Here is a 26,270-nt window from a genome sequence, read left to right on the forward strand (position 1 = left end):
AGTTTGAAGAATTGTGTGTGCGCTGCACAGACGTGTGGAGGTAACACTGCTGACTGACACTCTGAACCCAAAATAAATTCCCGGAGCTAGCCGGGCATGGTGGCGCACGCCTTTAATCCTAGCCCTCAGGAGGCAGAGGCAGGCGGATTGCTGTGAGTTCAAGGCCAGCCTGGTCTAAAAAGTGAGTCCAGGACAGCCAAGGCTACACAGAGAAACCCTGTCTGGGGGCGGGGGGCGGGGGGGGGGGGAGGAGAAAGAGCAAATTCCCTGAGCTGAGCTGACTGCCTAAGGGTGGCTGCCTGAGGTCCTGCGCGGCCAGCCTGTGAGAGACACAAGGACGTGACTTTGACCATAGCTTTACTGACAACACACTTGAAAGAATCTCATTCTATGAAAGAGTAAGATTCTCTGGGACTTTCCTCACCACGGAGTACCAATTCTCATCAATATAAAGTCAGGAAATACAAAGAATTGGGAAAAGAGAAAAAGATAGTGCCATGACTCAGAGAACCCGCATCTCCAGTCCAGTGTGCTTTCCACGGATTGTCTGAGATTTTCATAGGATCTGTGTGTGAGAGCAAGCCCACCTCAGCTCTCTCGCCTCCAAGTCCTTCCATACTTTCCCTCCCAGCCTCAGGTAGTCCTTTTTTAAACCCAGAGTCTATTCAGTGATGCCTGTACGTGCACGAGTGCAAGGCCGTCCATTGGAGCATGCATTTGTGGGTTTTCAAACGATCTTAGTCTGTCTCCACTACGTTGTTCACGTTCACACCATATTCACAATTGTACAGACTCATTTTCTCTCCCATCTAACGGTGTTAAGTAAGCCGTGTCAGTACACGCTCGCCTCCAGACATGTGCTTCTGATGTTACTCAGACCAACCATGGCTTTGCCCACTAATAAGCTAATGTGCCTCCTTCATATTTAGAATCCAATCCTCTCACTACAGATAAAAGATTGGATCGTGCCATCTCAGGATTCGAGGGGACAGCTTATCAACCTAAACTGTAAAGGGACGCACCGATTACTACCCAGAGGTGATGCTCGCACGCACTTTCCTACAGACGAGGATGAGGGTGCTTGGGGCTACCCACTATTAGCCAACAGTAAGTAGAATAAACTGCAGGAAACGTTTACAGAAAGTGCTTTCTTGTGATACAGCAAGTGTTTTAATGATAATGAGCATCCACTAGTGGGGAGAGTGCCAGTTCCTGGAAAATACGCCCAGCTATTTCCTGTGTGCAGTATTGGGAATGGACAAGGAAGCAAAACATTCGCCAGTGACCGTCTTATAAACACCACTGTACAGTCTCTATACTGTTCCTGCCATTAACTTACTAAAAATAACGAGAAGACATATGCATAACCATAATTGAGGAATAAAAGGCCATGAATGTGAGAGGAGTAAGGCGGGTGTGGAAGGGGTGGAGGGAGGAGGGAGGGGAGGGGGGAATGACGGAAATGCAATACTCATAAATGAAATCTCAAAAATTAAACTGAAAAAACCTCCCCCCTCCCCTGCCACCAGCAAGTCCTATAAAATACAGAAAAGTAAGCCATAACCAAGCAGGAGGAGTTGACCGTGAGAACCAGGCCGACCAGCTCTCTGGCTGCTAGGAAAGCCCAGCTCTACTCTCTTATGTTAGCCCAGATTCAGTGCAGCGCCCTGCACTTGACTGGCTCCCTCAAACTCACCTTCTGTCCTCTGACAGCAGACAGGAATGAAAGAGCACGAAGCCAAGAAGACACCTGATTATCCCACTGTTTCCACTGAAATTTAAAAATGCAGCCTTAAGTTAAGGGTTTACCTGAGCAAGAGGTCACAAAGAAAATTATATCCTTGCCATATCCGAAAGTCATCCAGAAGTGTTTGGGAAACATCACTGGAGTCTTTGAGGAAACAAGAAAGCCCCGCAAACATTTCAACAATTTCGAGGGGAGTCAGGTCATCCGATTGCTGCATGTTCTGAACGCATGTAGACAGACATTCTTTTTCTATAAGAAAGAAAAATGACTACTTATGTCTACTGCTTAAGAAACAGGTGTTTAATGAAGCATCAACTTTTAAGGCATGTGTAACATGGGACATGGCAATTGCTTGTCATTCTAAGGGCAAACGACTCAGATTCACGGCACGGTTTTCTCAGCAGTACCAAAGGATAACACAGGAGCTTGTCGACGTTTATCAAAGTTCTTACATCACACTTTGATGTCGTTATTAAAGAAAATCTAAACCACTGCTCACTGCCAAATAGTTTTTCATCTTTTATACTGATATGGTTGCAACCCATTAAAAAGTGAAAGAGAATAAATAATCAAGTACTCAAAGTGCAAATATAGACCAGTGAGCTACTGATATAAATGAAGAGATAAAATATTAAAAATGTTGTTTGCAGTTTAAATTACCAGCTCAGAACACAGTCATATGCATCACCAACTCTGAGGACCCAGTGTCCTACAACAAAAGCTAAGATTAGCGCAAGGGAAGAGGAGAAATTAGTGACTCTAGGGACGCACTAGTGGGTTTCCCAGATACGTAAGTGAACAAATAGTTGAGGTAGTTAATTAGGGAATTCCAGGACACATCAGCTTATATGTGCTTCTGTAGAAACTAAGTGAATCACTTCAGAGGCTACAGATTTACCACTCACAATAGCCTCTCAACGGTATACGTTGGCAGGTGTTTCTCCTTAATACTTATTTTGAAGAAGCCCGCCTATTTTAACTATCTTGTATCAGAAAAACTAGGTGGGTGTTTATGAAATAGCTTCAGAAACACTGGTAATTATTGAAGGGCTCTAGCAGGCCCCCAGCGTGGAAGACATGGCTCTTGCAGGCCTGGCCCTTCTCCCCAATTCCCTCTGCCCTTGCAATTAAAAAAACCGTTAGATTACAATCCTGAAGCTAGCCCCCAAGGTCTATTCCTTATTGGCCAGCTATCAAGGTATTGAAGTCCAGGAATCAACAGCCCCTTTGGCTTACCTAGTTAACATGCGCAAGCAAAAAACAAAAACAAACCAAAAAAAAACCCAACTCATCCTAACACAGAGTTTCCTTTATGAACTGCCATTAGCCTATGGACCACGTCTGCCTCCTCTCCACGCAGAGGCAGGGGAAAGCATCTCTTCCGCTTCTCCCTCATCACCTATCTCCTGTCTTTGTCTCTCATTCCCTGCCCTTTGTCCCTCTGGGGCAAATCAATCTCCTCTGTGCTAGAATCTTGGTCTTGGGGTGTCCTGTGTCTTTTTCGCAGTAGAAGAACGACCAGTGGATGAAATAACCTACAGCGAATTAAGAGTGAACATTGTTGAACCTACGAAAATGTCATGCATTGCAAAGAGCCAACAAATGAAACAATTTTCTTTCTCCTGGCAGATTTCTGCACAAGTGTATCTGGGGACCCTGGGGACTGGATGAACACTGCCACAGGCTAGCCAAGGCTCCATTGCCAGCTTCAGTCAGCCTTCGGTTTCCTCTTTCTTGGGAAAGGGTCTCACTGAGTTACCTAGATTGGACAGAAATTCACTTTGTCGCTGGAATGGGCCTTGAATTCTCCATGTCCGTGCCTCAGCCAAACTAGATCTGAACAAATTTATGCATAATTAATGAACTTGGAGGCCAGCCTTTGCACAGCCAGGAGACGGCAGGAGGAAAGGGAAGACAGCGGCCTGCTCACCGTGAATATACTTCACCACATTGACGCTCAGCCCGTGGCGGGAGATGGTCATCAGCACCTCCCCCGCGCTCTTCCTCCACGGCAGGTTATAGGGAGGGCACCAAGAGGTTATTGCACTGAATAAAAGCTGCAGGTCGTCCTTCTGAGCCAGCTCCTCCGCCGGAGAAACAAAACTGCAGAGTTTTACTAAGATCTACAAACAAAAACAGAAACAAGCATGTGCAGTACACCAACAGTCAAGAGGAGGCAGGACAGGAAACACTGCAGAGCCGCACTGGGCCGTCACTACCACCATCGGCTCAGTGCTTTTGGGAACACTAAAAAGACACCTGGGGCTTAAAGAGAGCTTACTCAAAGAAACACTCACTACCCAGTCTTCCGTTTCACAGCTAGTGCCTTAACTTTCTCTTTTAAATTTTTTTTGGTTTTTGAAACAGGGTTTTCCCAAGTAGCTGTTGCTGTCCTGGAATTTACAGAGATCCTCCTGTCTCTGCCTCTCCAGTGCTGGAATTAAAGTATATGGCACCATAACTAGCTGTTTTAACTTTCTAATTAAGTTCCTTATTTGTATTGTAAAATATAATTTTCTACCTTTTTTTAAAATTTTCTACTTTTAAAGGCATGGCATAACTGACAAATTGGGCAGCTGAATGTAAACTGAGCCTTGTTTCCATTTTAGATACAAATAGGAGATATTTGAATAGTGTAAATCATAATTTGAAAATATCTTTAATTACATCTAATTTACAGAAACTTTCTGAAGTCTAGCTTTCAACAAAAGACTGTAGACCAGTGTTTTCAATCTGTGGGTCACAAACTCTTTGGGAGCCAAACAGCTTTTATATAGGGGCCACCTAAGGCCATCAGAAAAACACAGATATTTATATTATGATTCATAACAGTGGCAAAATTGCAGCTATGAGGTAGCAGTGAAACAATTTGATGGTTGGGGTCACCACAACGTGAAGGACCGCATTAAGGGTCACAGTGTTACGAAGGCTGAGAACCAGTGTTCTACTGGGTCCAGAATGAAGGCCTAACTGTGACCTGCGAGACCAATCCAGCTCTGTGCTTGGCTGCACTGGGGCCTGCTCCACACAGGAAGTGCCAATAGATCCAAGTTCAATGTCAGGAATAATTAACATCTCTTCTCTGTGCTCAACTCCCTAAGTATCTCTTTTTTTTTTTTTTTTTTGGAGATATAAGATGCTACAGAGTCATCCCATTAACATAAAACACTCTTCATGAAATATAAGTATGTAAAGGCCAGTAAGAGCATCGCTAAATGAACTAAAGAAACAAGTGTGTGGAATTCCATGCCCTGCTGGCACAGCTAGGTCCTCCTCGTCCTACTCAAAGCCAAACCTTTCTTAAATAACAAAGGCTTCGTAGTAGGTCACTCCTGTCAGCCTTAGGCAGAGAGAAGGGCTGAGGACAGGCTGGTGAAAGGCTCACGTGGTTAGCGGACGCAGGCATCTTCTCTGCAGCGGCCTGGAGGAACGTCTGTGCACAGAGCAGCCACTGACGTGTGCGAGCGGCTTTTGCCCAAGCAAACACAGCAAGACAAGGGATGCTGTCAGCCCTGCGTGCTCGTGCTTGCCATGCTCCCTTATGCGACTAGACAGACAGATGCCACCTTCTCTAATTCACAACAGAAAACAAACCAAAATAGTCAAAACTAGGAAATAAGACCCAATCCAATGCCTGCCCACAAAGCCAACTACATGCAATGATTCCTTCACTGCTGAACCCTAAGATAATTGGCTCTCAACTTCACTGTCAAAACGAGTTTTGCAAAACGTGTAGCCTGATGCTTTGCTGCTGTACGGGAAGTGCAGCCTCACACTACAGCCTCTCCTCCCAGACCGGAAGTGCACTCTAACGCTCCGCCTCTCCTCCCCGCAACGCATCCACTCCTAGGGATGCTTTACAAAGGGCAACCAAGTGTGTCGGAGGAACGACTGTTCACACTACCAGGCCAGGAATGCCTGCGAAGCAGCAGCCATCTGTCATGCGACACAAACAGAAATTTCATCTAGCTTGACACGTTTAATAAGCTTGTCTCAATTAGTTTCCTGAACAAAACGATAGATAGGACATGGAGCCGGGATGAGGTAGGAAAATAAAGGGACAGACGCAGTGGAGAGGTGTGGGCCGGCAGAGGACAGAGCCCTTGCCATGGCTGCTTGCTGTGGGTCACACGTGACATCACTTCCCACAACGTGAAGTGGGAGTCTGATTTGAAGCTGCACTTTACTGTGCACGCAACAACAGCAGCACAGTAACATGAGCCCTGTGCCACTGTACAGTCAGCATCTGCTGCTTTCAGGCACAGGTCTTAACTAAGTTCTTAAAGAAAAACGTGTACTGTGCTTTGATGCTAGAACTACAAAACCAGCTTCCACTCACTGCTTAGAGGCTTAGCTATTTTTTTTTTTTTTTAAAGAAAGGCTTCATTGGAACGGGCCTAACATTGACCCACTACCCTCATCACTGTCACCAAGTCCTCAAAGTACCTTTCTTTAATCCCTGTGTGGGCATTCCTTCACTTACTCCCACCCCTGGCAAATGCCAATATTATCACTTTGGAGGAACAAACGCTCTGGAGTTAAAACACTGTTCTTCCATGAGATGAAATGTAAGCCTTGGCACAAAAATACGCGATGAAGCAAGTGTTCAAAAGGATTTCTTGGTTTTTTTTTTTTTTGGTTTGGTTTTTTTTTTTTTTTTTTTTTTGAGACAGGGTTTCATGTAGCACAATGCAGCTTTGAATGCCATGGGTAACAGAGTCTGCCCGTGAAGATCTGGCCCCACGCCTCCTGCTTGCGAGGGCTGCAGGGCTGCAGTACCACACCGTGCTGGGGATTGAACCCAGGACTTCCTGCCTGCAGGGCAAACACTCTCCCAACTGAGCTACATCTGCAGACCCTGAATACTGAGTTAGTGTTCAGTTTGGCAATCCAAGTCTACGATGACTTAGTACCCCAGGATCCACCCTTGCTGCGTGGCGCCTTTTCAAAGCCACCATTCTTTCAGCGACAACTCCACACCTGCGGCACACAGGCCACCATGAACTACACCCACGCCACCTCACCTAAAACAGACCTTTCTAGTCTCTCTCTGCTCTAATGACCACAGCAGCAAATTGTTATTGAAGTCTATTCTGCGTTAAGTGGAGAATGAAAGCTCAAAACTCAAAAGCCTTTTAGGCACAGACTCTTTTTCACACTGTACTGAGAAATCTACACCCTATGGTATTATTAGCTTACTATTTTCTGAAGTTTTAAAAATCTTCATCTTTAGCACAGGAAGTAGTGGTCTGCAGTGTTACCTGTATACTCTGCTGTGGTGACAGAACTCTAGAACTTTCTCATCTTACACAGGGGGAGCCTTATCGCTAGACCACAAAGAAGAGCACTCCCTTTCCGACTTGTCCTTACCAGGTGACTGTGAAATCACTCACTTATTGCTCTAAGTACCGGAAGACTTTAGGTGCCTCATGCAAGTGACATCATTCAGTCTTTGCCTTTTTGAGTTAAAAATGTTTGGTTGTTTTGTTTTGTTTGTTTGTTTGTTTAATTATTATTATATTAGGTCCGTGGACACACTACATTCTAAACGTTTGTAGGTTACATGTTTAAAAAAAAATTTGTCCCCAGGAGGCTTTAAAGGGATTTTTTTTTTAAAGGTTTTTCAAGACAGAGTTTCTCTATGTAACAGTCTTGGCTATCCTGGACTTACTTTTGTAGACCAGGCTGGCCTCAAGCTCACAGTGATCTGCCTGCCTCTGCCTCCCGAGTCCCGGGATTAACAGCATGCGCCACCACGCCTGGTATAAAGGGGTCTTTTAAACCTCTATTTACCCACAGTGTTATAAAAGAACAGTAGCAGAGATGGGAAGGGACTGTGTAGAGGAGGTGGCAGTAGCCAGTAGGCAGTGGCAGTAGCCAGTGTAATAGACTATACTTTCTAAGTTCAATATTTACAAGTTTGGAAAGTCCTATATATGAATGGAAATTATACAGACTTTCTTGTCATTATAAGACATATTTTCTAAATCTCAGTATTATAAGCTCATCAAAAATGATTTATTTAGCAAGTTAATTTTACAGACATTATTGATATGTCAAATGTAATTTTAACAGCTGGATCTGTTTGCAGAGATAAATGCAGTAATGCCTAACACTGCCTTCAAATACCCAGAAAAGCATTTCATATTCCTTAAGCATTTATGTGAAAATATAACTATGAGGAAAAGCCATATCACAATAAACAGAACAAAACTTTATGAAAAGTGGAACAAGCGACCAAGTATGAGTGTGCACTCCTGTAACTTCAGCCGATGGGAGGCTGAGGCAGGGGCATCTGGGTTTGAGGCCTACAAAGTGAGAACCTGATTACAACAAAACAGGACATGTATGGAAGAAGCGCTCTGTTTCACTGTGAAGACAGAGAGAGAAGCAGCCACGCCAGCTGAGGAGGAGGAGGAGGAGCGCGCTCACCTGCACAAAGACCTTCTGGAGCAGTCCCCGGCGCTCAGCCAGAGGCAGCTCGTTCTGTGCGCCTCCACCTGCCTCAGGCACGTGCGGAAGGTCGAAGAACAGGTACAGACACTTGACTAGGGTGGAAGGCACCGACATCGTCGTCATGCAGTCCACGGTTTTCTGAAAAACAAACCAACAGACGTGAATAGATGGGGGGGGGGGGGGGGGGACAGACACGGGACGGGACACGGACGGACAACTAACTGCAACCGAGGCAGCTGAAGAACTCAGTCACAGCAATGGGCTGCAGGACGACAGAGACTCTGAGCTCATTTAAATGGAACAAGGAATTAAAAAACCAACTTCAGACAGAGAAACACTCAGTTTGCCATTTGGACAGATTTGTTTCAATCAGATGTTGAGACTGGCTTGCTGGTCATACAGCAAGCTGTTTATTAAATTTGATATCTATTTATTAAGAAGCAGCTTGTTTCAAAGGGCATGGATATCAGGAATTTAAGAAAAACACACTTAATTACCACAAATGGTGAAACTACTTAATTTCTTAGGCCTTCATATCTCTCTCTCACACACACAAATGAATAGAACCATGCACACAGCTCAGGATAAATATGATAGCAAAAAGGACAGAATAAATACCAAAAAAAAAAGTAAAGCCTGGTGGCACAGGCTACCATCCTTGCTATCCCAGAGGCAAAGACCGAAGATCCCAAGTTCAAAGTTTATCTGGACAACAAGGTAACTCCAAGGTTAGTCTATCTAGTCAACTTACCGAGAGCCTGTCTCAAAAGGAAAATTAGAACAAGGGCTGGAGATAAGCTTAGAGGCAGAATTCTTGCCTAGCATATGTGAGTCCTTGAGTCTGATTCCAATACCAAGAAATAAATGAGTCGATCAATAAACAGACTTAACACTAAGTTGTACACTAGTGTTTGTTTTACCACCATGTTTGTTATACTCTTATTGGACGCTCCTGGCTGGAAAGGGCATCTGAGAGACCGAACCATCACCAATGTAAACGACATTCTGCATTATTCTCAAATAGTTACAAGAAGAAATTATAGACAAATCTTTGGGAAATCAGTTCAATATTGCTAAGAAGCTTGACGTAATTAAGAAAGTTCATGGTGTGTGTGTGGCGTAAGGTTACACTGTAGTAGGAACTGGCATCTTTTAATTCACTCATTTACTTTCTCATCAACCATGTTTTACTGTGTGTCCAGGGTATGCGCAGCAGTACACAGAAAGCCACATGCAGGACCTTTGGAAGGACCCTGCACTACAGGCATTAGCAAATCTATAAGTAACTCCGAGCGATGTAAGCTCCCACTAACAGAGTATTACATAGAACCTAACAGGAATTGGGACTGATCGACAAGGCCTGGAAGGTTACAAATGACTAAAGTAAGTAGGGGAAACACCACCTGAACACACAACGATGTTAGACATATGGCAGCATATTGGAAAACCCAGAGTCCAAAATGGCCGACACTTGAAAGCCTCAATAATGACTCCTTTTAAAGTTTGTTCTATGAACAAAAGGGTCGCAGGTGCATGGGTTATTTCTCGGGATCAACACCAGCACTGTACGGTTGACACCAGCACTGTACGGTCCTCGAATTACAAAGAGAACAACCGAGGCTCATCATTTATATACGAGCTCTAGGTAGGGGAGACAGCTGAACGCGTGCTCAGTGAGCCACAGACGCGGTCTGACATCCTCCCTTGACTTGCTTTATTCCAAACTGATGGTGGACACCCAATTAAGCATTAGCCAACAAGACAGAAGCGAAGCACAATTCAAGTTCATTATCTGTAGTAGCACAGATCCTAAGCTAGCAGGGAGAGGTGAGGGAAACTAGTACAGAAAACCTCAGGGGGGCAGAGTAGTTGGGGGGATGAGTAGAGAAAGCCCCCAGAACAATGCCTTGAAGATCTATCTGACCAACGTCTATACAGGCCGCATCATTTCCTGAAAGGCCCCAGCTCTCGGCTTACTGCTTCTCAACACCCCATGACACTATAAATCTAGTAAGCAGCTAAAATCTTTGCCATTTCTCCACTTACCCGAATCCCTTTCCTTTATCTAACCCTCGGTCTCAGAATGTTCGATTCCAGCATCTCAACTGTCGAGGGGCCACACACAGCTTAGCAGTGTACGTGATGATGCTACCTCTATTTTATCTACTTCCTGTATGTTGAGCCAGGACTGTAGTCATTTTGGTATGATGATGATGCCAGCAGCAATCAGTAGTCAAACAAAAGAGCAGTGCAAGGCACAGGGCTGAGGTTGCGTTTTAAAAGCACCATTTTCCAGTCAAGTAGTCATCACTAGCTTCCCCGCTCCACTATGCGAAGCAGCATGGTTTCCACTTCCGTCTAATCACAGGTAGATTAAAGTACGATGTGGTATCTAAGCTGCCATCTTGCATTTGTCATCCTTTGAAGTGGTTAAGGCGCCACTGGACTCTTTTCCTGTTTCTGAGGCTTGGTTTCACTATATAGCCCAGGCTGGCCTCTAACTCACTATAGCCTAAGCTGGCCTCACACTTTTCCATGCTCTGCCTCAGCCCTGATTAGAGGTGTATGCCCCCACGCCAGGCTGTTTTCTTAGTTGAAAAGCTGCCTCTCCATTCATGGATGCAGTTAATCTACACTTAATGAGTTTCTATCATGTTAGATGTTACTGTGCGATTCTACTCAGCATTTATGAAAAGTATTAGTAACATCCAGAAGCACATCAATTAAGTCTTAACACATAGGAAGGACTGAGGGCATTATTTCCCTTAGGTGTTAACATTTAAATAGCATATAATGACATGGTGCTTTAAAGCAAATTTCAGTACAGTGACATAGAGGCATTTGCAGGCATCAACAGAAGAGAGAATTGAGACTGTCCATGACAGTCTCACACAACACTGCGACGGTCCATGCTTGGACTATCTGAGGTTACTTAGGGTCACTGACCACCTCTCACCCCCACTCCCCCACCCCCACCCCGGGCCTGGGACTCGGGGGATGTCTGGGATGCAGGGCTTTCTGTGCTGAAATGTAAAACTTCAAGTCCTGAGACTAAGGACAAGAAGCTTAAGGAGAGCAGGCTGTTCTGAGGGAGAGATCCAAGGCTACGCTCAGGCTGCTGGGAGCTAGAGGCACTCACTGCTTCTGCGGTGAAGCCACAGCAGTGACGCCACCGTTACTGACAGCAGACACCAACACTGCTCTTCCTTCTGACAGGTGAGCATGCTCCAGGTTTTAGAAAAGCGCACGACCCTTCGCATCCCAAGAACGTCGAAGGGCAAACACAAGGTGTCCTAAGGGCTCGCTACGAGAGCATTCAACATACTTAAAGCTCAGTCAGGAGAGGTAAAGCACCGTCTGCAGAGCAGATCAGGTGAGAACACACACCAGCCCCAACTTACTACTGCTTAATGCTAGTAAAAGAAAAAAGACATAAATATTCAAATATTCTGTCATTTATTCACACATTTTTTCAAGCCAAAATTTTCCTAGCATAAGTCACAGCCATGTTGGGCACGCCCACTGCTGACTACCTCTCTCTGGCCACTAGCGGTCCATCTTGCTGCCCACGATGCTCCGTAATGGTATGTTTATATGTACTACAACATGACAAAAGATGAAAACGCTGCCTGAAACATGCATTTCCTCATGAGGAAAGTGGGAACAAGAGGCAGCATCTCACGGAGCTGTCCTGAGACACACAGAGGCAGCATCCACAGGACAGAAACGATCATTACAGCATCGAAATCCTAAGCCGAGTCATCGAAAGGGCTAGAGTGCCAAACGGGAACGCCGAGCGCTCACCTGACCAGAGGATGCCAGCAGGTTAATTGTTGTAAGGAGCATCCAGCCTCTACTGGCTTCTTCGCTCTGATTGATCTCCAGGAACTGGACTATGGCCCGACTAGCAGCCTCTGTAAAACCAAAGGGAAGCCAGTAAACAGGGGAATTAATTATACATTTAAGTCTGTGAAACACACCAGGGAAGAGGCCGCTTCCTAGGGACACATTTTACAGCAGCATTGTTTTTGTACTCTATGAAAAACATTAAATGTAATCTTTTAATAAATATGTACTTCCACACCCTTATGGAAATGTAAAAAGGTGCACTGGGGGAAAGACAATGACGAACTAACTAGTCAACAACATTCACGGAGGAGTGCCATCTCAACTATGGCCGCCTGCAATGCGAGCACATGTCTAAGGATGGGAAGGAGAAAGGGGGAAAACAAAGGACGGGCCAGGGTGCAGGTTGACATTAGAGAAAGCAAGTAAGCACGCTCTCACCACCTAGAGGGAACATCACACACACACACACACACACACACACACACACACACACACGATGGCTAAGCAGGTAAAGGTGTGTGTTGCTAGGCATGACGACCTGGATTCAATCACCAGGACCCACGTGGTGGTAGGAGAGAAACGACTGCAAAAAGTAGTTCTGTAATGTCCACCTGCGTATTGTAGACGTATGAATAATATATCACCAGACAATTTTAAAGAATCTTAGCCAGATGTGGTGGCACATGCCTTTAATCCCAGCATTTGAGAGGCAGAGGCAGGTGGATCGCTGTGAGTTCGAGGCCAGCCTGGTCTACAGAGTCCAGGACAGCCAAGGCTACACAGAGAAACCCTGTCAAGAGAAGCTCGGTATCTGAGGTGTGACAGGTGGCAGGGTGACGACACGAGAGTCAAGAGAGCAAGGTCCACGCGGGCTGATTCCCTGCTAAGCCTCGTCCACTCGTAATCCTGGTCATTGACTGAGCACAGCGCTGACACTAAGAGTGCACTGAGTTAAGTGTCGGCCTGTGGGCAACCTGACCAGAGCACAGGAAAGATGAAACAGAGTGTCACCGAGAGCCAACTTCTTGTGGGCAGCTGAGATTCCTTAACATTTAGTGAAGGGGAGAAACAGAGAGTGATGTTTGTAGCTCACAAGGTTGTGACACTTTTATTACACAGAAAAGAAGAAAAAAAAAAGAAAAAGGAAAAGGAAAAGACTCAGCAATCTAATTTAGCAACTGTAGCTTGAGAGTACAGGTAAAAACTGAACAGAAATTATTACTGGCAAGGCTACAAAGAAACCAACTGCCAGGGGTGAGAAACCATATGCCTCTACCATGAGAGTAATTAAATAGATACAAGGTAGACTGGCCCCAGGCAGCCACAACTCTTGACCAATGAAGACCAAATGCCTTCTTCATAACTGGGCACCTTTGATTTTTAAACTGTGCACCTCTAAGTTCATAATGCAACATATTTAGAACATGGCATGTACTTCGCATATTGACTGTGTCTAATTACCTAATACACTGGCATGTTACCTAATAACAACACTGGGTACAAAAACATTTGTCAATATTCCCTGTACTACTCACAGAGGAGAAAAAAATGATTTTTAAAGAACTAAATCAACTTAACAAGTCAAAGCATTGTAATTTTCCTGGCAGAGAAAACCAGAATCCGTAGACAGACAGACAGACAGACAGACAGACACACACACACACACACACGACTGCGAGGGCCTACACAGCATGGACACAGAAGTTAGAGTACAGCATCCGGCGCTGGTTCTCCCCCGCCATCACAGGTCCGTGGACTGAATGTTTGTTACTAGGCTCTTACCACCCAAGCCATCTTCCTGGCCCTGTTTGCGTCATTTCTGAGACAGGCTCCCGTGCAGCCCTGACTAGCCTTGCTCACTGTAACCTCCTGCTTCAACCCCTACTGCCACACCTGGCACGGATGTGATTTTTATGTTTTGTCTGACAGTGAACACTAAAAGATTCTTCATAATTTAAAAGGGGGAGGGGCTGCGGGGGGAGGACAGGCATCATCCCACTCCTATACTCTCTGAGGGTAAGTATGCCAACTAAATAAAACAGGGAAAATAAACCAGAAAGAACTGAGTCAGCATAATCCTCCACTGCGTCTTCTGAACACGTTTGTTTAACAATCATCCTTTTGGAGGAGGTAGGAAAGACCTAAGTTCCATCAGCACTGCGGTGCATTTGATGCCGGGCTTCGAAGCGCACAGCTGAGCAGATGAAAAGGTCTCGACGCCTCGTGGCTGGATGCTAGGAGGGAGGTCCCGAACTTCAGGGCTGGGGGAGAGAGCCGGGTGGGTATTTCCACACACTGCTCCTGCAGCACCTACATTACAGGGCTCACAGCTACCAGTTCCTCAGGGTCAGAGGCCTTTTCCTGGTCTCCAAAGGCATCTGCGGTCACACGCACAACTCGCAACAACAAACGTTAATACAACAAGCGCATGGCAGAAAACCCACGTTACCTACCAATTTCAATATATTGTCATTTACAGTCAATCAAGGGGGTCCCCCACTTTTTCTTTAGGCGAGGAAGCTGCACACGTAAACGTATACTTCAGCTACAGCATCTTGAAGACTTTTTGTCCAGGCTGAGGGTGGAGCCTGGTGGAGAACCAAAGCTCTTGCTTCTAGTCACAGACACGGTGTCTGTCCTTTAATTTCCGTGCCGTTTAACAAATCCAAGTTGAATGATGACTTAGGGGTTAATGAAGACACACGTTAACTCATCCGTAAAGCTACAACAAGTGATGTGAGTCTGCGCTTTCCCACTGTGCATCAAGATAAACAGCCAGAAAAACGTTTAACATGGATAGTAGAGGCTGAATTACATTAAACAGGCAAAGAACGGCCTCAAAAAAACAAAAAACAAAAAACAAACAAACAAACAAACAAACAAACAAACTGCATGTGAGCTCCAGAAGACAGCGTTAGAGCAACCGGAACACAAAATGTTGACGACACATGTGAATCCCATCGAAGGCATATGCTGTCCCAATTACGCTTAAGGGTGACAGTTTAAGCCAAGTTGGCAGTTTTACTACATTCATATCATTAGTGAAGTAACAAAGCCCTAAAAAGCCCTGGCTCTCAAAAAAGAAATCTATAAAGCTAGCTAGAAAAAGCAGCATTAGAATCCACAGGCTCTGTGCTTGCTTCTTTTTATCTACCACATGTGCACACCTTGGGGACGGAGCTACCTGAAGATGTGGTGGCCCTGAACTCCTTGGAAGACCACAGAACACACTGTTTTTCTGTTTGGAGAGAAAGGCTGCGAGGTCTAATTGGGGATTCACTACAAGCCTCTAAGCCGGCAGCTGGAGGACTGCGGTCCTCATCGCCCAGCCTCTAGCGGTGGGATGGCGCCACTGGGAGCCGCACTACTGGGCTCGACGGGGCCTCCAGCATGTGGCAAAGTCATGCACAATAAACTGAAGATATTACTGTACACAAGCGACAAAGCAACACACAAAAAAGTGAAACCTTAGAAAAGCTAAATAAGCGTATCAATGTTAAAGCTAAATATTATATGAACTTACAAAGCATAGTAACTATATACCTTAGAACTATATACCTTAAGTGAGATGCCAGCAATGGGGAAAGTAAACAAGGGCATCACGAGAGTCCTGCAATATTGCATTGCATTCTTGTAGTATTCTTGCAGTGTCCCACAAGGCTACAAATATTTCAAAATTAAAACTTAAAATATTTGCATTAACTATTAAGAGTAATTGAGAGTGATGCATACTCTGTATTTAAGATACCTGCCATCTCACCAAAAAGATCACCTCACAGGTATAAAATCTTCAAGGGAAACAAATCTGCGGTATAGCAAAATGTCTTCCCACAGTTGGCTCAGGGTGAAAGTGGGGCCAGTGAAAATAAAAATCTTAAAAAATGTTTTCTAATCTTGGGTGTCATTCAAAGAAGAAAATGCAGTGACGGGAGCTACCGTGACAGAAATTTCCCTTCTTGCCATCTGTCTAAAGCCACACAAATCTCACATAACAAGCCTTCACTTCAACAAATTTAACTAGCTCAATAGTGTGTGTGCTAAAGGAGGAATCGATCCCACTGTGGGTGCAGGAGGAACCAGGCTCAGACGCTTTAACTGGTAGGGACAAATGCAATCAAAGCCACCTAGGACTTAAATCTCTCTATTAAATCACATATTATACCATCTTACACGAATGGGTTTAGTGCTCAATTAAAGACATTATAATTATTCCAAGGGCTGCATAACAGGCTGGGATTCAGATGGACATCTCGGATCGCGCACTGAGCTCTATTTGAGGAAGCGCCCTTGTTGTGGTCCGACCTGCCATGCCCGTGGTGACTCTATACACAGACGGGGCATCTGGGAAGAGGCAGGGTGAGATCCGGTCCCAAGGGTGAGTCCCTCACAATGGGATGAGTGCACGCACATCAGGAAAGAGTCCTAAGGGCTGGCTAGCTCCATCTCCCATCTGTTCATGGTGAAAAGGTAGCTAGCTAGCTAGCTAGCTAGCTGTCTGCAAAGGAGAAAACCACCAGTGCACAAGAACAAAGCAGAGACGTACATTCTGGAAGTTCCCAGTGTTCCTCCATCCCCTGTTGGCTTCCAAAACGCCATGTCAGATATTATATCTTCTAAGCAGAGTCTGAATAATTCTCTGAGAAATCCCTCTTTGATTAGGAGAAAAAGCACCAACTGGCTCAACAAGACAACTTTACTCACTCTGAGCTCATGGCACCAGGCTCTGGCCATGACAAAGGCTTTTTGCTGAAAGGAGGATGGATACAGTCCTTGCTACAAGACTGTCCCAGACGACGCTGCCTCATCCCGCCTCCTGCAGAATGACCTCGCTAGCCTAACTGCATGAAGACACCTGACTTGGGGTTTCTCCTGCTGGATGGCGCACCAATGACCAAAAGCAACTTGTAGAAGGAAAAGTTCCATCTCCCAGTTCTCAGTAAGAGCCCATCACTGGGGGAACTGGGAGGAACTCAAGGCAGGGAACTGAAGAGCAAAGCCATGAAGGAATGCTCTTTACTGCCTCACTCGCTCAGCTTGCTCTCTCAGTCCAGCCAAGACCATGGGCTCACCGGCGGCATAGCCTTCAGTGAGCTGGGCAGTCACTAATCAAGAAAATGACCCACAGGTCAATCAAGTGATGACATTTTCTCAACGGAAGTTCCCTCTTCTCAAATAACTGTAGCTTTTGTCAAGTTGAAAAAACTAAGCAGAACATCCCTTAAGTTGCTTATGGTGTAACAGGAAGAACACACACAACATGCACACGCACGCACGTTCACACGTACCACATGCGTACACATAGTACCCCTGAGACTGAAAAAAAAAAAAAAAACAACAGAGTACTTTGGAAGTGTAGAAAATGCTTTGATTATAGAAGTCAAGAACACTCCATCAGGAAGTATGACAATCCTGGCTGAGATTCAGACGCACTGAGAAGAGGGCTGTCCTAAGGAGGGCCATGGAGAATAGAAATGCAGCCGCGGTCACATCTGTAGGCTGCAGCAGCCAACTCTGATCAAAGCACAGGCAAGGAACCAAGAACGAAGACGAGAACCCAGGAGGCCAGATTACAGATTGGCCTTGTGTGCCCACCGTGCACAAGAGGATGACAGTGATGAAAGGGTGGCCGTGGGGGAGGGGGGGGGCCAGTGGCCCTGGAGGAGCAGTGTCAGGCTCAAAGCAACAGAAGCCCTGTCTCTGGCTCGCTGCTTCTGGAAAGTACCTGTGGACTTGTTTGAAGCTCTCCTCCGAATCTCCGTCACCATTAGTCGGGAGACTTGCGTAGTGAACTGCAGAAGGTCAGAAAACTTTTCTGTCATTGTATTTGGTGGAGCATTTCCAAAAACCTGTAAATGAGAGAAAGCATTTAATGAGGCGCCTGTGGCCACGTGTCCTTATACATGTACATGTACTGAGTATATGATTAGCTAAGACTGAAAAGCCTCACTAACAACCTCACAGACAATTCTCTGAGGAAACTGAAGCTGAAAACTTGGCCCGAAAAGTCCTGAAGGGGAGGCGCTTTGATGGAATTCAGACCCCCGACGGGCAGGGGCAGCAAGACTGCCCGACGCTGAGCAGAGAACTCATGTCCCTTGTTTAACATTCAGAAGTTTCTAAGTTCTAGCCACAATCACCTCTAATATAGACTGTCATGAAAATGACAGAGATAGAGAAGTAGATAGAAGGTTCATAAACAAACTTGTTTTCATAAAATTTAGGACAAATGAACTTTAGAATAAATAATTCTAATAATTCGCAGAAGGAAGAAATGAAACCAGGATGGACCATCATAAGAAGATTTGTGTAGCTACCTAGATAGATTTAATGTTTAAAAATGTTCTCTACAGATGAAAGGGAATTCTGTCTTTTAAGCTGTCATAACACATCCCATTTATAATACAGTATTCATATTATTACTATTCAAAAGTCACTATAAAGAGATAAAACATTAATTCACACACTTTTACATTCTTTCCCAAGCTGACAGCACACAAGGCTTTTGCATGAACACTCCCTAAGTAAGGCTGGTTGTTTATAGGCAGACTGTTCTATAAGCACATGCTACCTGAGACTGTTAGAGGAACCCCGGGCTAAGAGTGAGAATGGGGCGTTCACAACTCTACCCACAGCTCAGGAGGCTGGGACAGGGAGCCCAGAGCCCAGAGCCAGTCTGGCCAACATAGTAGGACACTGCTTCAAAAACCCAAAAGCAAGCCAACAATAAACCAGGAGATAGAAAGCCATGGCAACACAGAGGGACCGCAAACTCGAAGCCTAAGAAGAACTCTTCATCCTCCCATATTCTGGTCACAGGTATTGCTGGTTAGTCAAGAGAGAACTGCTCCTAGGCGATCACTGAGACATCCGTCATACATGTGTGCATGCATGTGGACTTCTCGGCATCCGTCATACATGTGTGCATGCATATGGACTTCTCAGCATCCGTCATACATGTGTGCATGCATGTGGACTTCTCGGCATCCGTCATACATGTGTGCATGCCTGTGGACTTCTCAGCATCCGTCATACATGTGTGCATGCATGTGGACTTCTCGGCATCCGTCATACATGTGTGCATGCATGTGGACTTCTCGGCATCCATCATACATGTGTGCATGCATGTAGACTTCTCGGCATCCGTCATACATGTGTGCATGCATGTGGACTTCTCAGCATCTGTCATACATGTGTGCTACCTTCCTGTGAGCTTCTCCATCTTCTTTAATAAAAGAATACTTTTAGCTTTAAATATATCACCTGCTGTTAAGTAAGGCTCATAATTCCATTTTCTGTTTTGTTTTTTATTTGTTTGTTTTTTGGGTTTGGGTTTGGGTTTGTGTGTGTGTGTGTGTGTGTGTGTGTGTGTGTGTGTGTGTGTGTGTGTGTACGTACACACCTTGGGGTCTGAGCTCAGGGCTTTAAAACATGCCTGGCAGCTGGGCTATATTGCTAAGATTCCTAAACAAATCACAAAAAAATATAAAAATATCAGACACCCACTAATGACACACACATGAATTTTTACCACTTATAAGAGCTGAAGAAAGTTTATAAAAAACAGTTATTTCTTCCATAGTAAAAAAAATGTAGTGATTCAAGCAAGCTTGAATTTTATTCCTTTCTTTTTATCAAGAAATCCTTTGAAAAGATAAAAAGGACTTGTTCTAGCTGCTCATTTGAAATGAACAAGCATGGCTTCCTCCACATAAATGCCACCGCAGCCTAAGGCAACAGTGCTCCTGAGCCTTCACTCACTCATGAACAAATACTCCCAGCTTCCCTCTTGTGCCAAGCAGTGCTCTAAGAGTTGTGAACTCACAGGTGAATGTAGGGCCATGCTCTAGGGTTCACCAAGTGTACATTTTAATTCAAGTGACAAATGTTAAGCCATCAACTTAAAAATTATAATGGGCCAGTTCACTCCCTAGTACCCTCCACACACACACACCCAGACTAAAATTTCACAATTTAAGTTTACACCTATAATCCTATAGCCTGGAAGCCTTGAAACTTCAGAGAGATTTTGCTTCAAAAGCCAAATTAATAACCATTAAAATCAGGAGTTCAGCTCAATGGTAGACATGCTCTTAGAATGTATGAGTCCCTGGGTTTTAGCCCAAGTACCAAAAATAAATAAAAACACAAATACTGAGACTAAAATGAAGATGCTAGAGAGATGGCTCAGGCAATTTAGAGCGCTTGCTGTGCTGGCAGAAGGCCAAATTCAGTTCCCATGTTAGGAGGCTCACCATCACCTGAAACTCCAGCACCAGGGGATTCGATGACTTTTCAGTCCATGCATATACACATGTAATTAAAAAAAAAAAAAACCTGGCATGTCAGCACACACCTTCATCTGCATGCTTAGGATACAGGGGCAGGTGGGTCTCTGTGAGTTCAAGGTGAATCTGATCTACACAGTAAGTTCCAGGGAGTCCTGGACTACACAGTGAGACCCTGTCTTAAACAAATAAAACCTTTCAGAATAAAGGTAACTATATACAAGAATGAAAAAGAATGGCCAGGGTGGAGGAAGGCTGTCTACAAAAGTCGGCCTGAGGACATGGTGACATAGACCCCCAAGAGTGGCACTGTGTGATGCTGCAGTGAGGGCAGAGCTGTGCAAACCCTCAAAAGTGCAAATTGAGGCCCCAGCGGTAGAGAATGAGGAGTCCAGGCAGCCCGGACCAAGGTAAGATGGAGGAGCACAGCGAGGAAAACCGCAGGCTGGTGAAGCTGGCACATCAGGGAGCACGGAAGGAGGTGTGCTCTCTGTAACTGACTACAGTAACTCCACCAGGGAGCACGGAAGGAGGTGTGCTCTCTGTAACTGACTACAGTAACTCCACCAGGGAGCACGGAAGGAGGTGTGCTCTCTGTAACTGACTAGAGTAACTCCACCAGGGAGCACGGAAGGAGGTGTGCTCTCTGTAACTGACTACAGTAACTCCATCAGGGAGCACGGAAGGAGGTGTGCTCTCTGTAACTGACTACAGTAACTCCACCAGGGAGCACGGAAGGAGGTGTGCTCTCTGTAACTGACTACAGTAACTCCACCAGGGAGCACGGAAGGAGGTGTGCTCTCTGTAACTGACTACACACGCATGCTTACTCACCACCTTCAACAAACTCCACCATGTCACCCTCTGTTGGGAGAGCGTGGAGCTGTGAGGCAGAAGATTGTAGACCTCTCTCTGTCTCTCTTTCTTCCTCCCTCTTCTCGCTCTTCCTCTTCTCCCTCCCCATCTTTCTGGGACTTTTGCTCACGTGATTCCCCACCCATTAAGGGAGAGTCAAGGAGACTCTTAGTGCATTCGAATCAGAAAAGGGCGGCTGTGTGATAAGTTTGTAACAATTGTGACCAAGTCTGGAGGACGGGGAGGAATGACAGATAAGAAAAACAAAAAGCACTGTGTATTGTGTTCAATAATAAGAATACTTAGAAATAACAAGGATTTACAGTGTTTCTAGCACTGTTCAAACACCTAACACGTTGTTAACATTTCACTAAACTCTACAGAGCAGGCAGGTGCTGGGAGCATCCTCTTTTACAGTTAAGGGAATTAAGGTCAATGACATTAACCTATGCCACTATGTAGAGAGAAGACAAGATTACAAATGAGGCCAGTCTGGTTCCAAGAAGCACTCAGTATAATTTTATCAGTTAAACTTCGTCTAAGCCCTATTCTGGTGACTATGCACACTATAGTGGGGAGTGACAGAGCTTGGCTTGTTGTTAAAGGGGACATTTTTATGGGTTATTTAATTTTAGCAGTGTTATGAATCAATCCTAGGCCCCACTCATGTGAGAGGTATGCTATTCCCTAAGCCTCCTTAAAACAGCAATTTCTAATATCTATCTAAATGTTGAAATTTTTCTTGGTACTTAAAAGTAAGTTCTTTTTGGCATATTCAGAGAAAAGAAATTAATGGTGCTATTTAATGATATGCATAAATTAGGAGCCCAGTCTATATTTGTCACTGAATGATATTATTAAATAAGAAGTAGATATAACTAATAAAAGAAGCTGTAATGTTTACAAAAATCTTCTACACAGGATCTTTTGTTTCCTAAATATATGTGATATGTAAAATTAAGTTACAATAACTGTCCATCATTAGTTCTAAAATAAATTGTTATGGACATAAAAGACACCATGAACAGATCATTTGTTTGAATTTGGGATCTTTTTCTTAGCTGGTTCTAAACACGTGTGTCCCTGTCTAAAGCCAACAACTGTAAAAGCAAACATCACTTGTAGGGGATTTGGACAGTTTTCAACTTGGATACTTCTCAAATATAAATTGGAAATAATTTCAAAAGCAAGAGGAATTTCTTGAGGATCAAGTTTATAAATATTCATTTCAAAATAATATGATGATATGCTATGGTAATTAACACTGGCATTTTATAAAATTTCAGACATAAAGACCTATTCATTCCGAGGGTTTAACTCTAAGTATTTCCTCTGTGAGATTTTGCTCTTGGACATAAAGGTTAATTATTTTTTTAGAATGCCGAGTAAATATTATCCTCTGTTCTCAGACTCCCCATAATCGTGTGGCCTGAGAGGGGATAACAGCAGCTGCCCTGCAGGACTACGGTGAAGCCCATGAGGATGGAGGTGGGGTGGGGGTGGGGCTTTTCAAGAACTCTGCATGAAGCTTGGCCCAGAAGAACTCCTTGGCACATGTCAGCCCCAAGCCATGTCTGCTGACGTAGAAAATCCCATGTGAAGTAACACTTACAGCAAACCTTTAAAGAGGACTGTGTCTGACCATGGTGATTTACTCTGCACGAAACAAAAATCAAGCAAACTCACAAAAATCAGCTTGTTTTTAGTAAACACTGTATGAATACTTGGCCATAACACCATACTGAGCCATTCATTCAAATATTTCCTACTGGCGCAGAATGTTCACTCACAAGTGGCCAAACAGTACTAAACAATGATTATAGATTTGTAGATTTAAAGGAAATGTAATTTGTGATTGTTGTTGCTCACACAATGAGTATAATTTGTATATACTTTAATTGATCATGATGGTATAGAAATAACATTCAATCTTTACATTACTTGGGAATTTTCTAGGAAGATAAGTGTAACTCTATGGTGGAACACTTGCCTAAGCATGTAAGGGGCCTGTCCACAGCGCGCGCACGCACACACACACACACACTTGGACATGTGCACACACACACACAAGGATGCACACATACATGCATGTATGTATGTGTATAAGGGGACAACACATTACAGATATCACTTAGGAGCAGGGGCAGACTACTTATCTGAACACAGGAGGCTCTGAATTCTGTAGGCCTAAGGGTTACTGTGTAATTCAAATGCTGGTGTCTGTGCTCCCGACCCGTATCTAATTGCAATCCTTATTCTGAGAATCTCCTGTCTCAATATTGCATAAACACTGCTCCCCAGCTGTCCCCTGATATGCCAACAAAGCAGCTTATAGCCAATCAGAAAGCAGGGGAGAGAACAGGGCTGGACTTCCTGCCAGCCAGGGAGGAGGAGTTAGAGGAGGAGGTAGGGGATTCATCCCCAGGAGAGGAGCTGGAGAAGGGAAAAACACAAAGCACAAGTACTCAGGAATTTTGGTAAAGAAGAAGCCAGATTAGCTTAGAGGGTCAAGAATAAAGTAATAAATGCTGCATGGTGTGTTGTGATGCAAATATGTTAGAGTCTCGATTATTTGGGTGATGGCTAGGTTAAGAGAGAAACAAAAACAGTTTTATAAAAATAACTTTACTTGCGTTCCAACCCAGAGAACTGCAACAGAAGAGCTGAAGGCAGTTCTCGTACCCGTTTCAAAATATCACTCCTTTGAAATGTTCAGTCTGAGAGAAAGGAGTTATCTTAAACTAATCAGTAGCCAGTAGTAGATCATAAATGTTATTTTTTTTTTAAACGACAAATATGAAGTAGAAAAACAACCACATTTTACAACTGGTTCCAATAAAACGAATGACTTTTCTGAACAGGGCTTGAAACAGTGACCCACTCACAGCCAATTTCCGCTGTTTTTAAACCTTTACTACCTCTTCCTGTGCTCTCATTCTACCATTTCCTCCATCATCATTCTTGGCAGGGAGAAAAAAGAAAAAACAAAACAAAACAAAACAAAAACATACGTGTGCTCTCTGAATGTGTTGGCATTTTTATTATCTTTGCACTCTATGGAACACAGCCCAATCAATTTGTGCAACCATCTTGCTCCTTGCTCCTTCCACTCCAGCTACTCTGACTGACCATCCAGCAAGTCACCAATCCCAGACACCAGGCACCTCCTACCTCCCAACAGGACAGTCTGGACAAGACCCAGCGCAGATCCACCACCTCCAATGCTCCCTACACTCTCAAGACTGCTAGACTGTTATAGCTTCTCGCTGTCCACACTAATATCTCAAAAAATAAAATTTCCTTCCGTTACCTGTTCCGTCTACTTACCTCAGATCCGTGAAGGACATTTTCTGCCAGTGACAACCAGCAAGATCTTACCCAACACCACCACAAATCTGTTTTATGCAGGAGCTCAGTCACTTCCTCTGTCCCACGCTCACTCACCCACCTGTAATTGACGCTACACTCTCTTTCTTTGATCTAAGTTTACTGTCCTTGAAAATTCACAAATTTCTCCCTGCCTTGGTCTCTTATTTTTTATTAGCAAGCATGAATCTTTTTATTCTTTAAAAACAAACAAACAACAACAACAAAAACCAGAAAATCCTGTGAACAAGCAAAAAACCTAAACCTCCATATGTGCTGCTGGGTTTGCCAGCTGGACACAGACCACAGTCCCCAAGAAAGAGGAACCTCACATGAGGAACGGCCTCCATCACAGTGGTCGCTGGGCAAGTCTGTGTGTGGGGACATTTTCTTAGTGACTGATGTGGGAGGGTCCAGGGCTGTCTAAGAAAGCAGGGTGAACTAGCCAGGTAGCAGCACCCCTCGATGGTTCCTTTTTCTGCTCCTGTGTGAGTTTCTTCACGGACTTCCGTCAATGATCGACTAAGATCTAGAACCATAAACCAAATAAACTCTTTCTTGCCTTTTGCTTCTCTAGCATGACTCAGCAAGGAAAACCCTTGTTGGGCTGCTAGCACCTTTGCTGTCTAGATCCCCCAACCTCTTTCTTACACAAAGTACCAAACCTCAAGTATTTTGTTATAGTAACACCAGACTAAGACAACTTCTTCTTCTTCTTTTTTTTTTAATTTATTCACTTTACATCCAATTGTAGCCCCCTCGCTCGTCTCCTCCCGGTCCCACCCTCTTTCCCTCCCTCCCACCACTCCCCTCCCCTAGTCCTCCCAGAGGGGGAGCTGTTCTCCCCTACCAACTGACCCCAACCTATCAAGTCTCATCAGGACTGCCTGCATCCTCTTCCTCTGTGGCATGGTAAGACACCCCACACCAGGGGAAGTGATCAAAGCGTAAATATATTTTGCTCTAATTTCTTTCAAATTTATCAGAGACTAGGATATTCTTTTCATCCCCCTACTCACTCCTCAATTCACTGTCTTCTAGAGCCACTAGGGGCTGTCTGGTTAGGCTGGCCCCTGGGCACACCTGTGAGGGCTGTCTGGTTAGCCTGGCCCCTGGGCACACCTGTGAGGGCTGTCTGGTTAGCCTGGCCCCTGGGCACACCTGTGAGGGCTGTCTGGTTAGCCTGGCCCCTGGGCACACCTGTGAGGGCTATCTGGTTAGCCTGGCCCCTGGGCACGACTGTGAGGGCTGTCTGGTTAGCCTGGCCCCTGGGCACACCTGTGAGGGCTGTCTGGTTAGCCTGGCCCCTGGGCACACCTGTGAGGGCTGTCTGGTTAGCCTGGCCCCTGGGCACACCTGTGAGGGCTGTCTGGTTAGCCTGGCCCCTGGGCACACCTGTGAGGGCTGTCTGGTTAGCCTGGCCTCTGGGCACACCTGTGAGGGCTGTCTGGTTAGGCTGGCCTCTGGGCACACCTGTGAGGGCTGTCTGGTTAGGCTGGCCCCTGGGCACACCTGTGAGGGCTGTCTGGTTAGGCTGGCCTCTGGGCACACCTGTGAGGGCTGTCTGGTTAGGCTGGCCTCTGGGCACACCTGTGAGGGCTGTCTGGTTAGGCTGGCCCCTGGGCACACCTGTGAGGGCTGTCTGGTTAGGCTGGCCTCTGGGCACACCTGTGAGGGCTGTCTGGTTAGGCTGGCCTCTGGGCACACCTGTG

The 26,270-nt window shown here is 45.1% G+C and overlaps 1 protein-coding gene across 8 annotated transcripts in view; it reads right to left on the reverse strand.

Annotated features, from left to right (window-relative positions):
* WDFY3 (WD repeat and FYVE domain containing 3) overlaps positions 1-26,270 on the reverse strand; it is a 237,044-nt gene that overhangs the window by 122,777 nt on the left and 87,997 nt on the right. For all 8 annotated transcript variants that reach the window (XM_084759373.1, XM_084759375.1, XM_084759376.1 and 5 more), the window contains 5 exons: positions 17,775-17,898; positions 12,008-12,117; positions 8,180-8,341; positions 3,678-3,870; positions 1,810-1,996 (listed from right to left, as the gene is read on the reverse strand). In XM_084759373.1, coding sequence (XP_084615499.1) covers positions 1,810-1,996; positions 3,678-3,870; positions 8,180-8,341; positions 12,008-12,117; positions 17,775-17,898 — 776 coding nt within the window. The remainder of the gene's footprint in view (positions 1-1,809; positions 1,997-3,677; positions 3,871-8,179; positions 8,342-12,007; positions 12,118-17,774; positions 17,899-26,270) is intronic.

This window comes from Acomys minous (assembly GCF_964271855.1).
Source record: "Acomys minous genome assembly, chromosome: 15".
In the NCBI taxonomy this organism is placed as follows: domain Eukaryota; kingdom Metazoa; phylum Chordata; class Mammalia; order Rodentia; family Muridae; genus Acomys; species Acomys minous.